This window comes from Equus asinus, chromosome 1, assembly GCF_041296235.1.
Source record: "Equus asinus isolate D_3611 breed Donkey chromosome 1, EquAss-T2T_v2, whole genome shotgun sequence".
NCBI classification, from domain to species: domain Eukaryota; kingdom Metazoa; phylum Chordata; class Mammalia; order Perissodactyla; family Equidae; genus Equus; species Equus asinus.
The window spans coordinates 127282554-127295508 of NC_091790.1; the positions used below are offsets into that span (position 1 = coordinate 127282554).

A 12955-nucleotide genomic window follows, 5' to 3' on the forward strand; every position below is an offset into this window, starting at 1 on the left:
ACCTTGTTTTACAAAGGCAGTTAAATTATTACCTTAGATAGTTTTCTCACTATTGATAAAGCTACTGGACACTGTTCTTTTTCTCTAAACATGAGAAACAGACAGGAATTTAAAAATTTTTTATTATGGAAAATTTCATACACATAAAAAAGTAGTGACAAGACTATACTAAAACCGAGTGTAGTTAATCTTCCATCTCCAATGATTATCAAATCATAATCAATTTTGCTTCATCTATTTCTTCACTATTCTCCATACAGCTAATTTTGAAGCAAAACCCCAGACAAGATATTATTTCATCTGTAAATATTTTAGTATGCATCTCTAAAAGAGATACTCTTAATTTTCATTAAAAATATAAACAAAAAATGGTAATCACAGTTAAAAAATAATTGCAAATCCTTAATATCACCAAATATTTAGTCAATCAGACTAGGCTTTTGGTTAAGCAGCAAATGACATAAAGACTAGGCAGGACTGCAAATGCTCTGTGCCAGAGTTTGCCTGCCACTAGATTACAACTTCTAGACACTGTTTTCCAAACATTGTCATTTCTGGCTCTAGCCTTCCATTTACATGTGTTTAGGTCCCTTTGAGGGACTGAAGACTTATGTGAAAACAATAAAAATTGTTTCAAAACATTTCATTTAGTATGAGTTCATGCTAGCAAAGGACACATGGAAAATATATTCAGCAGTAATCTACGCAGGGAAAATATAACAGGGAAAATATTTTTACTATTATTTTATGCAAATATCAAAAGAAAGAGGGGCATGCAGAGTGATGATATAGTACACTACTAGTAAATTTATTGCTCAAAACTACAATCCTCGTTTCTCATCCTGCAAAATCTATATACAGAGGAAATTGAATTTAGTTTTCAGAATAGAATATTTAAAACAAGAAAGCAATAGCTCTTATTTGTTATTGTTATATTTTAAAACTTTTTTATTAATTGTGGTAAAAGAAAACAAATTAAAATAATGAATTGCAAAACAAATAATAAGGCTGAAGGAATAATTACTTTAATGTGGTAAAAAATAATAATACAGAGAGAAAATAGATACACTGATATAGAATCCTGATGATTTAGTAAAAATGGTCTGAAGATTTATGTTATAGATTATGAAATAATAATTTTGGCATTGCTAGAAAATATTATCTTGTTTTGTTTTATGAACTGGAGGGAACTGAAATACTTTGCAGCAGGTAAATATTTCTACAAAAGGAGTCCTTGGGTCTTAAGATTCACCCCTGGAATTTTCATCAATACTTAAAATACAGTCTGCATGGAATAAAACTATGAAAGTTTCAATTATCTGTCTCTGGCAGAAAAAAAATTACCCAATCTTGAAAGGAAAACAACAACATTAGACTCCTAATGGATTAATTCTTTACGAAAATAAAGAGAGGAAAATTGCTCAAAGCAAAACCTGTTCCACTCCACATGTTCCATGGTCTAAAATCTACAAGGAAAAATAGCAAGGATACTGAAGAAATACCTCTTTGTGTTCTTTGTTATATCAGTCCTTAAAAAAAACCTCTCCAGTACATATACTATGTTAGGTATACCACCTATACATATTCCCAAATATATGAATATATATTTATGAGTATTTTCTGTTGATGTACAGTGTCTATGAAACACAAAGAATATACTTGAGTGAGAATATAGGTACTATTCATACTTTAAAAATTCACTAATTTGACAAAACATATTTTCTCTCTCAGATTTAAATATAAAAATTCCATTATCTTTCAAAAACATCAAAGTCATGATGACAAAGGAAGAGAAACTATCAGATTGGAGGAGACGAAGGAGGCATGACAACCAAATGCAACGTGAGGTCTGGATTGGATCCTGGACTAGAAAAAAAAAATTTAGTGTGTTAGTGGGAAAACTCAAAATTTAGATAAGGCTTGCAGATGTTTTAATAGTATTTTATCAATGTTAACCTCCTGGTTTTGACCACCTTATTGTGGTTAGATAGATGTTAACATTAGAGGAATTGGGCAAAGGGTGGGCAAAAGAACTGAATGCATTCTTTTCTAGGAGTCCAAAATTTTCTGGAAGTCTAAAATTATTTCAAAATACAAAGTTTAAAAATTCCATCATAAGCTTTGGTTCATAGGACACAAATAACCAAACAAACAAAAATTCAGCATAATTGATAATGTTCAAATTGACAGGTACAGGGGAATTTATTCCTTAGAAGGATCCAATATAGTTTTTTACTTCCTGTGTAAGAATGTTTTATAGTGCTAAAACCAGCAACCATATTACTCAATGGAGCAATAATTATGGAGCTTTGTAATGCCATGTACATTTTAAAAAATGTAGTCAATGAAAAAAATGATCTAAATATGCACCATCTAGTAATTTGTCATATTAATCATCATGCCATTGTTGTCTTTTGTGTTCAAATGTATAGCCTGCTTACTTTTTGAAATTTTCCAAAACAAAATTTTTGACATAAAAAGATGGTGTTTTCTAAAATTTAATGATTCATCTAAACTGAAATCCAAATACATATTTCAATCCAACATTAAAATAAAAAGGACTAGATTATTTGATTTCCTTTACCTGAAACTGTGTGATCCTTAGAGTCTCTCGTTATTTTTATCCTTGCATGAGGAAAGATGTAGTGCACAGTCTTCCCGTTCATCTGTATAATCTGACATACATGTGATAAGGTGAAAAAGCAATGTTAAAGACATTTAAAATGCAATATACAGACTTACGTTTTTTTAAAAAAAGCAGATTGATTCAATCAATGAAAAAGTCTTAGAAAATTCTTAAATGATGACACTGTAAGCCTCTTCCACTATATAATGATATTATTGGCTTCTGAGTTCATTACAGTCTTCACATTTATAACCAATTTCTCTTGCAAACTGATTTGTTGTCTTCAGGAACTCAATGAGCACATGTACAGGTCGAAAAGGATGACTGTTACATCAGTAGTACATAGTCAATAGTGACGAAAGAAGATAGAGAACGTATACGAAAAACTGACAGGGCTGATTTTGCCCTGGACAGCCTAGAAATGGAAAGGTAGGGTTAATTTTCAGCAATTAAGCGCTGCGAGGGGAGAAAAGCCAGAGAGGATCTTCTCCGTCACCTGTCTATCACTATGCTAGGACTGCTCTGTACTTGTGTTGCTTTGGTTTTATTGCAGAATTGTGCTTTTGCTGAGCACATCTACTAGAAATTTCAATGTACACTGGATGCTGAGACTAATGTTCTATAAATAAATAAAAACTTGGCTCATTCTAATACTTTCTGGACCCTTTTTTGTATGCAAAGTATGTGTTATTGATGGCATTATTTCTCATTTACTGTTGACGTTCCTTCGGGTAGAAGAAGCAACGCTTAAAGCTATTGTTGCAAGTCTATGATTTCAATTCTCATTACTGAGACTTGAACATGAGAATACTTTAGACTGCATTACCTCTGTTTCCACCTGGCAAAAAGAGATCTGAAACAAAAATAAATTAGTGAATCCAAACTTGTACTTTATATTTTATGGAAGTTTGCTTTCAAAAGAGATTTGTGAAATAAAGAAAGATAGAAACGTAATATATTCATATCTATATTAATAGGAGTTTATTAGTATGGAATCTTGTATCTGTCATCTTAGGAAAAATTTGGACTAAAATTACAAATGAAACACAGTTTAGTAAAGATACATTCAATACTACCTATTTCAATGTTTAAGAAACGTATGGGAATACTAAACCAAAATATTAAATATAATTTAGAACCAAAGAAATGTACATTTTGTGAAGAAAGATTCCTTGGAACACTTGTGTGGTCTTAATGTGCCTTTGTAAACTCAGCTGTAAAACTGTTAGAATTTTGGATATTAAAACTAAAATATATATTAAAAAAATGTAAGCTTAAATGATAGCCTTTAGTTTTTATTCTAACTTCGGAAAAGATTAAGCTGCATCAGGCCTCTGTTGAAGAGAAAACACTCCCCAAACAACAGCAGGATCCTGTTGTCAGGAATAATATACGAAGGCTGCAAAGTAAAACTAAAATATTGTTTGCAAGATTATAAAAATATTATGCTCACAATAATCAGTGAAGCTGGATAATTCAGACTAATGCTAACTTTGTAAACCACTGAAAATCTTATTTCTATCCACAATAAAAGTATACATTTCCTTCTCTCCTCTCCACTTGCCTCCTGATCTGTCTCTCTCCTTCCCTTCTCTCTCTTAATTTTCCTCCTCTGCCCTCCCCTCTTCTTCTTCTTCTGTATTCCTTTTTCCTTTCCTTCTCTCTTCCCTCCCTCCCTTAATCTGTATTTAAAGATTTTTATTTTTTCCTAAAAATTTAACTGTGTGCACTGAAAATTCTACAACTGTTATATATAACTGAACTTTGCTTTGGTACTGTGGTTACTTCATTAAAATGAGTGGATCTTATTTAATTTTATTTCAAACATCTTCTAATTTCATGTATTATTTAACAATGATTTTTAAAAGACCTGGCCAAAAATAAACTAAGAAAATATAATTTTGACTTCTGCTATTCTTCCCAATTCTCCAGACTATGGAGAAATTGATGTAATCTCACAGTACATCTATTGCACAGTCTAGAAGGGTAATCAGACTTTCCAAATTTTTCATCAGAGTTTTATCAGCTAGCCAGTATCACCTTTTAATTTGTACCTATGATATTAGTAGAAGGGATGTCAAACATCTTCATCTCCACGAATGTTGCTTTCAGAGCATCTCATAGAATCTCTTGTAGTTTCAGCAACTGTCTACAACCAGCTTAATGAATTCACTTAATAAATAAAAAGCATTGAACTGCCATAATTATAATCAATGTGACCAAGAGTCTATAGAAAGCAGGGGTATCTGTCTCCCATGTATGAACTAGTGGGATCTTGGCTTTTTCCTAACCATTGCAGGTGAATGTTGAGAAAGTCGTCCAGCACATGGAGTTTCAGGGTAGGTGTTGCTTCTGCCAAGTAAGGGTAGGAGCAGCGCCAGAGGGCAGGACTGATGTCAAGTGTGCCCTATACCTCTCCCCAAGAGCCGGGTTTCTGATACCATTGTCTTTTGGTGATTCTGCATTGATGGAACTATCACCTGCATGCCTCCCAGAAAAAGAATTCTCTCTCTTCTCTACCCACAAATATTTCAGAAGGAATTATTTTCATGAATTGAGCCTTCATACTTATGATATATTCTCTTGTGTTAATATATATTTTATTTATACAGACATTCATCCTTTCCCTCACTTAAATAACATGCATGCTAGCTTCAAGGTAGAGAGTGCCTTTCTGCATTCCAAGCACTGTACTAGGTGCTGTATATAACACATGGTGGATAGACTAGAGAGCTCCTGCTATCTAGGAGCTCACAGCCCAAGACATAACACATGGAGCACAAAGGAAGAACATGTGTCCCAGATTTGTGGGGAGGTGGTGGTGGCAGTGCCAGGGAAGTCTTCTTGCAAGATGGGACATGTACCTGGAGACCTGAATGATCAGTAGGGTTAGCTAAGAGAAGAGAGGAGGAAAAGTTTTCAGGGAGAGAAAGCAACACATTCAAAGGCCCAGAATAAAGAGAGTGGTTCTTTCAGAGGAGCTTAATGTGCCTCAATATAACAGTTGCTTGGGAATTGCAGAATGTGTAGGCATTAGTGTAGAGAGTGGAGACATTTTGTACTAGTCAAGAAGTGCTGACCTTTGTAACCACCTTGTGAAGGGTATTAGCCCTATTTATAGATGAAGTCATGAAGAAAAGTTTAAAAAGGGGGCGGGGGAATTAGGTGACCTGCTCAATTTACAAAGCAGAGCTCAATTTCCACTGAATAGTGCAGAGGTTAAACATCACAAATATTTGAAAGGAAACAAATATGGATTTGCAGATTTGGTTTATTTTTATAGTTAATGTGATTTTGAGTCTAATAAAAATTTCAGATATATTCTATCTAATGTATGTTGCACATAAAATATTTTTAGAAACAGATAAATTACAGTTTGCATTAGTCAATTTAGTTTTATTACTTTTGCCTCCAGAGCATTTTATGTGCGTAAATTCTTGTTATACATAAGTTTCCAAATGAAAGCATTTGGGTTTATTGCTTCCAAGAGCCCGATACTACCTTTTTAAGATTAGAGATGCAAAGAAGTGAATAAAACAAGAATGCCATTTTGCTATTCTCTCTAGACCAAAATACAGTATGATGAGTTAATAAGAAAGCATTTGAAGATAAATATTAATGCAAAAAAGCATGAATTTTGAACTTTATATAAATGTTACTAAAGCATATATTGTCTTCTATGTAGCTTCTGTTTAGAAAAAACCTTAAAGAAAAACAAAGAAATTATTGTCACAAAAGCCAGTGTATTTGTTACTTTGTTTGGGAGAGGTTGAAGTTTAAAATCTGAAAGGACCCCGGGGGTTTCTGGGGGCAGGCAATATTCCCTTTCTTGGATTGTGTGGCGTTATATGGCTACTCACCTTATAACTAGTTTATAATTCTATATATTTGCAGTTTTGATAAGAGTATATGTAGTTTTTTGGGTTAGATATCAAAATAAAAATGTAAAAAATAACTTCTAGCAAGAAAATATATATTACTGTATTACATTTACCCATATGTAATTCTAACAAGAATTCTTACATTTTCTACTTTATAAAACATGCAAGAAATTCTTTAAATGATTCTCAGATATACCCTCTGCTTAATTTTGGCATTATATTGGTCTCTCTCTCTATATATATTAAACGTGATGGTGCTATGTTTTCAGTTGATGAAAACCATAAATCTGTAGATGTAACAGAAAGTTAGGAACAAAAAAATGTCATTAGGGATATTATTTCATCTACATACAGTAAATAGAATTTTAGAAAATATTTTTTGAGGTGGACATAGATTACTTTAAAATGTATCCTGAAAGAATATTAGTTAGATAAACTAGCTGAGCGAGACTATTCTGAATATCCATGGAAATGGTAGTGTTGAAAAGTAACTCTATGAAAGTTATTAGTTTTTAGATCTCTAGGTTATAGATTTCATCTTATTAGGATTTCTTTAAAGGATTTGTGTTTTCATTGACTTGATCTAGGTTTGTGGGAAATACTAAACTTCAGAGAAACAAATGAGATGAGTAAGATATAATGTTAAGTAAGTCATTAAAGAGAGATTTTTGTAATTAAAATACATTCAAGGAAGTTATTTGCGGCTGACAAATTTATTTTTTTAGTAATTAGATAAAAGGAGGCAATTTAAAATTTTTAAACATGTTCATAATGTTTATGAACATGTTCATAATTTTTTAATTTTCTTACTCCCCAGTCAGATCTAATTGATGAGATTGAAATACAACTATAGATACAATTTTAAAGAATAACAAGAAAGCTAAGAAAAGTATAATAGTCTGATGCATTAAAGTGAAGTACAAAGAAATGGAGATATATTCACATATGTTTGGAGGTAAACAATCCTAAATGAAAAATTTATTAAAGATATCAAAAACTAAAGAAAGACTATACATTATACAGAGAAGAATGCTAAGATTTCTGGAAAATATGATAGTATACAGAAAAACAAAAAATGAAATTGTGAGAAAAGGAAATTCTATTTAACAGATAGAAATTTGGCAATGAAAACTGAAATTGCTTAGGAAGAAATCAAATCTGAGAGTATAGATATTATCTTTTACAGTACTTGTATATGCAAAAGTCTTTTCCTTTATACCTAATGTGACAAACACTGAGTTTAATTATAGTAAGTTCATATGGTTCTTCTTTGTTGTTTGAAATGTAATTGCCGTCTATATCAATGAATCACTAATCGGACAGGATGATTTAGCAGTTAATGTATGTGAAATAAGTCAGCTATGTGTTTTGAGGCTGCTTTAATGATCATGAGTACACAGCGTGCAAATATCCGATCCCTTAAGACAATCGATTTAAGGACACTTGGGTTGCTAGAGGAATCTCTCGCAATTTATCCAACTGTTAACCTCCCACAAATATTGCAAAATTCAATTCAAACATCATTTTTTCTAAAGTGAATAAGATCATGAATTTTAGTATCATATTTGTCTAACTGTGAAATGTACTTCTACGTTTCAGTGTCTTCATCTATAAATATATATTAATTAATAATGTCTATTTTGAGTTGTTCTGAAGATAAAATCCAAAAATGAATGCAAAACCAACTAACACTTCCAAATCAAAGGCTCTAAAATATCAGCTCCCTTCTCCCCGATACGAAGGCTTCCCTGTCCCCAGCTGACTTGGTTTGGTCATCCTCTTATTTGCTATTTCTTAACGCTCAAATATATTGCTATTAGAAAGCATTAATATTACCCATATTTGTTTCATCCAATATTCTGTAAGCTCTTCAGGAGCTTCATGTATTCTCCTTGTATAGCAGTGTTGGGTATGTTTTACACACAATTATCTGTTGGAGGAATGAATCTCTTAAATTGCCTGGTGGAAGCATCACAGCTATGCTGTAATGTTAATCAGTCATGGCTGATGCAGTAAGGTACTCACTACTTTAAGTTACTGAAAAAAAAATCATTTGTGAACTTGATTGACAAAAGTTCCATGCATTCTAGGATAATTGAGACTGTTCTAGGGTGAACTTTCTTTCTTTCTTTTTGGTAAATCTAAAAGAGATTGCTCAATATAGCACTTACTTGCTCTTGATGTTGACTGAGCGGTCTAGAGTGGACCAATCTTTCTGGCAGTTTTCGATCCAGACCATGTCCATTTTCCAAACAAGAATCCCTGGGTTTGTCAAACCAATCTGTTTCTTCACGACGCAGGTGATAGGCTTTGGAGATCAAGGAAATATCAAACATTGCAACCAACCAACTAATGAAGATGACAGAGGGCAGTGGATGTTCTGAAGTAGAAATGTATTCCAGGCTTGCTACCCATTCATGCATTTCAAACACAACTCCCAATAAGATGTGAAAAATCATTTCCAATATTATCTTAAAAATTTTGTACAATGGAATAACCTAGAAGAAATGATGTACACAACTGTTCAACCCCTCAGAGCAAAATAAAACAAAATTAAATTTTAAATCAGGAGAAAAAGAAATTTAGATAGTGATTGAATAAATAAATGAACAAGTGAATATCCCTCAGAAGTCACTCTATTCAACCTCAATTCATTAGTTCCCACTTGCTCACCAATCCCCAACACCCACCATCCAACACTAAAATCTATGGAAAATGTATTCCTTGGGTATGGAAGATTCTGTCACCTCCCCACTATCATATCAACCCAGTACTAATATATGGCTGCTGGTTTTGAACACCAAGTGAGTATTTTTTGAAAACATGACATTTCAATGACACTCATAAATAAATGGAAACATTTATTTCTACGAGGATCCCAGGTATTATTGCTAGGAACATGTATGTCATAATCAACTGGTAACCTAATATTAAAAATATAACTATTAGAATTTCTTATTAAAAATTAAGCAATTTTTTGTGAGATCACAGATTTAGGAATTAGACTGAAGCGATGACTGACTACTTTTTGTAATTATAATGTGACAAAACTTGACATCTTAAAATACTTTTTTGAAAATGCAACCTTATTTAAGTACGTGATTATTATTTCAAATTTTTGGTCCCATTCAGTTCTGTGTACTTCCAACGTCTTTTAAAGCTATTATTTAGTGACCAAAACTTCTATTTTACCTAACATATAGAATTTGAATCTATGTAAAGTTTTATTCTCTGTAAAAGGATCCCCAATTAATAGTCTCTGGAAGAACAGTGTTGTTTCCTAAATGGCAGATGGAGCAGCCCTTCTCAAGTGCTCACAACGGAAGATGTGTTGATGCTATCAACCTATGCTTTTCTGAAACTCTAGCTTCTACAGTACCACACTATTGAGTTCTCTCTATCTCACTACAGTCTTCTTTTTCTGTCTACAACTTTGTCTTCTTTTCCAAAAATTTTTCCCCAGACTTTTTTCCCAGGCAATTTCCATTATTTCTTTACCAGCAGGGCTGGCAAACCCACAGCATATACACCACTACTCACCTCTACACCTCCTGTGATCTTGGTCAGTGCTGCTCATTAACTGCAGCATTTTCCTCCAATAAATACAGAATGATAGATGGTGTGTCATAATTTAGTAAGTCTTAGATTTGAGGAAATATAGTACTTACGTGGTTTATGGTTGCAAATGTACTGGTCTGATCTCCCCTACTAGACTCTAAGCTGCCCGAAGGCAAGGCTTATATCTTGTTTTTTTCTCCCCTCAACACTAAAAACAATGAATTGCAAACACCACAACATTCAATAAATATTTGGGAAATGAATGAAACACAGAAAAATTAGTCATCAACTAGAGAAAGAAGTTAAATGTCCTCATTACGATAAGCACATTTTAAAATAAATATTAATTTGTCCCTTGAACCTCATTAGTACTTACACAATCTTTTCTCACAACCCACTTGCTATTTATTATGGTTTTTCGTAGTTTTAATGACACCAAGTGACTAATTTATGAAAAAATATTAAATGTGATCGAAATTTGATAAATACATACAAAACAAACCCATTATTTGATCAACAGTCTCTAAGAACTTATTAGATTATCCCCAATCAAACTAACAATATTTTTCTTACTTTTTATATACCTTTATTATATCTTTCTCATGAAAAGGAAAAACATAATCTATACTAATTTTAATAAATGCGTATCTTGGATAACATAGTACATGATTTCACTTGAATATATAACTTTGCTAATTCCTTTGAAATACAGTCCTTTAAAACATGTTTCCTTGGCTGTGTCTATACAAGTAAGGCAGAATCTCAACCTGATTCAAATTTTGTCAGTTTATTTCCAATTCTGATTATATACTTTGATTGTCCATTATTTCTTGTAACTCTTCAAATGATTAAATTAGGACCTATACCATTTTTTGAAGAGGAATTTACAGATTAACCAAGAGAACCAGATTGAATGAATCTGTTTTTTTACTGGATTCTGACCTCATCATTTACAGCAAGTTGTACATAAACACTAATTTTTTATAGCTGCAACTGTCTGATCTGCCAAGGTACATCTGCACTTTAAAAATTAAATTTTATAATAATAATAACATTTCCAAAGTAGTTTAAAGAATTTGCTGGAGATTAACATTTCCCTTTTTTAAACTGATAATATTTCCTTAAATTCTTAAATGTAAAATCTAAGCAAGCTATTTTTGGGTCTAGAATTATACACAAGCAACAGTTACATGAATAGTTTAATTCTATGCAGTATCAACTATTGGTCAAATATTTTTTTTTTAAAAAAAAGACTATATATACTGAAGCTTTTTTCCCCATAGAATATTCTTTGAAAGAATGTTTTCAACAAAATATTTATGGTTATAGAAATAAATATAACTTGACAGTTTCTAGCTTAGCTTCCCTCCAATCTGCTCCAGAGGAAAGGCCTCCTACTGTGTACTTATTCAACTAATCAGGCATGGACATCGACCAGTGGACTTCAAGCCGATGGCCACAAATGTTAATCAACGTAAATTATGTCTAACCTAGATTTCACCTACATATGAAAAACATCGTATAGTCTATGACCTAGAGTCCAATTAAATTTAGAGAAAGCAAACAATAAACAAGATGAAATTAGTTAAATTTCCTTTGTCTACATGATACTAAATAGCCTGCTGGAATGTTACACTTTTCACAGTTACCTGGTGTCATTCAAATACAGACATAGCCTATATTTGGTAAAAATTTAATTTAAAAATCCCTAATATTTCATGAATTCATAATTGTCATGAGTTATGTAATTGGGAAAAATATATTCTACTTTTCCCCTTAATTACTCAAGGAATCCAAGATTTCAAAAGAAAAGTTGATCATTGCTTACTAGAAGAAAACCAGTATGTTTATGCGACATAAAAGCAAAGAAAATACATAACATTTTAAAACGTACATCTTTTAAAGATAATCACTGCAATTCACATACATAATATTACATACGTAATTCAATGTGTTATAGCTGTCTTTTGTCTAATTCTACATCAACATGATTTTTATGACTAAATTTGCTTAACTTTTAAACACAGCTTAATTGTTTAATTTCATCTAAATTTCATTTTGTTTACTTCCTTGATATTATCTTTACACATTTCATAATTTTGTATGCTGCATGATGTCTCAACATCCACTGTATCAAAACAATTCTTTTCATATAGTCTTTGATGACTATGAGTACCCATGATCCAAACATATAAATGAAAAATAAAACATTTGGTTATTTTTATATGGTTATATGTAAATAAATGCCACATTTTAGAATATCTAGAAACATTGGTAGGTCTGGCACCATGCTGACAAAACATCTGTGATTAATAAATGCATTTGTCAAATTCTCTCCAGATACAAGCTCGTCGTGTACAAATAGCATTTAGGTGTTTAGATATGCCATAGATCTGTTAGGTTTTGTTTTATTTTATAAAACATGATTTATTTTATGAAAAATGATTATTGAAGAGCCTTTTTATTCTTATGCTAGTCATTTCATATATATAAAATGTGTGTAAAATGTGGATTGTGAAAAAAAGTAAAGGAAAAATTAAAGACTGTTTCCACATAATATCATGACTCTTGTTTAACTATGCAGATTCACTCAAACAATTGGTTAAATAAAAAAAACATACAGAGTGCTTTATTTAATTAACTAATTATCAATAAAAATGGTCAATCCAATAGACTATAGAAAAGAAAACAAGTCAGAAACTGACTAGTCTGTTGGAATTTCACTAGGAAAAGCAGTTTCTCCTCTTTCAGATCCAGTGATTACTTTAGTTTAGTCTAGATTTAAACTTCTAAAATTATAGTGGCGTCTAGATACAGAAGCAGAAAGGAAATCTTTTTCATGAAAACATATTTTCCTGTGAGTCCGCAGGGAAGAAGTCAGATTTACAAG

At 31.9% G+C, this 12955-nt stretch overlaps 1 protein-coding gene across 8 annotated transcripts in view; it reads right to left on the reverse strand.

Moving 5' to 3' along the window:
- The window catches only part of PCLO (piccolo presynaptic cytomatrix protein), a 377354-nt gene that overhangs the window by 143769 nt on the left and 220630 nt on the right, over positions 1-12955 (reverse strand). For 7 of the 8 annotated variants that reach the window (XR_011502753.1, XM_070507399.1, XM_014843189.3 and 4 more), the window contains exons 8-9: positions 8679-8815; positions 2585-2675 (exon numbers count right to left, since the gene is read on the reverse strand). Coding sequence is in view for 7 of the 8 variants with exons in the window: in XM_070507399.1 (XP_070363500.1) it covers positions 2585-2675; positions 8679-8815 (228 nt within the window). In the remaining variant the exon portion in view is untranslated. Of the gene's footprint in view, positions 1-1010; positions 1867-2584; positions 2676-8678; positions 8816-12955 lie in introns of those variants that run through there. The other variant, XM_070507416.1, reaches the window with a different exon arrangement.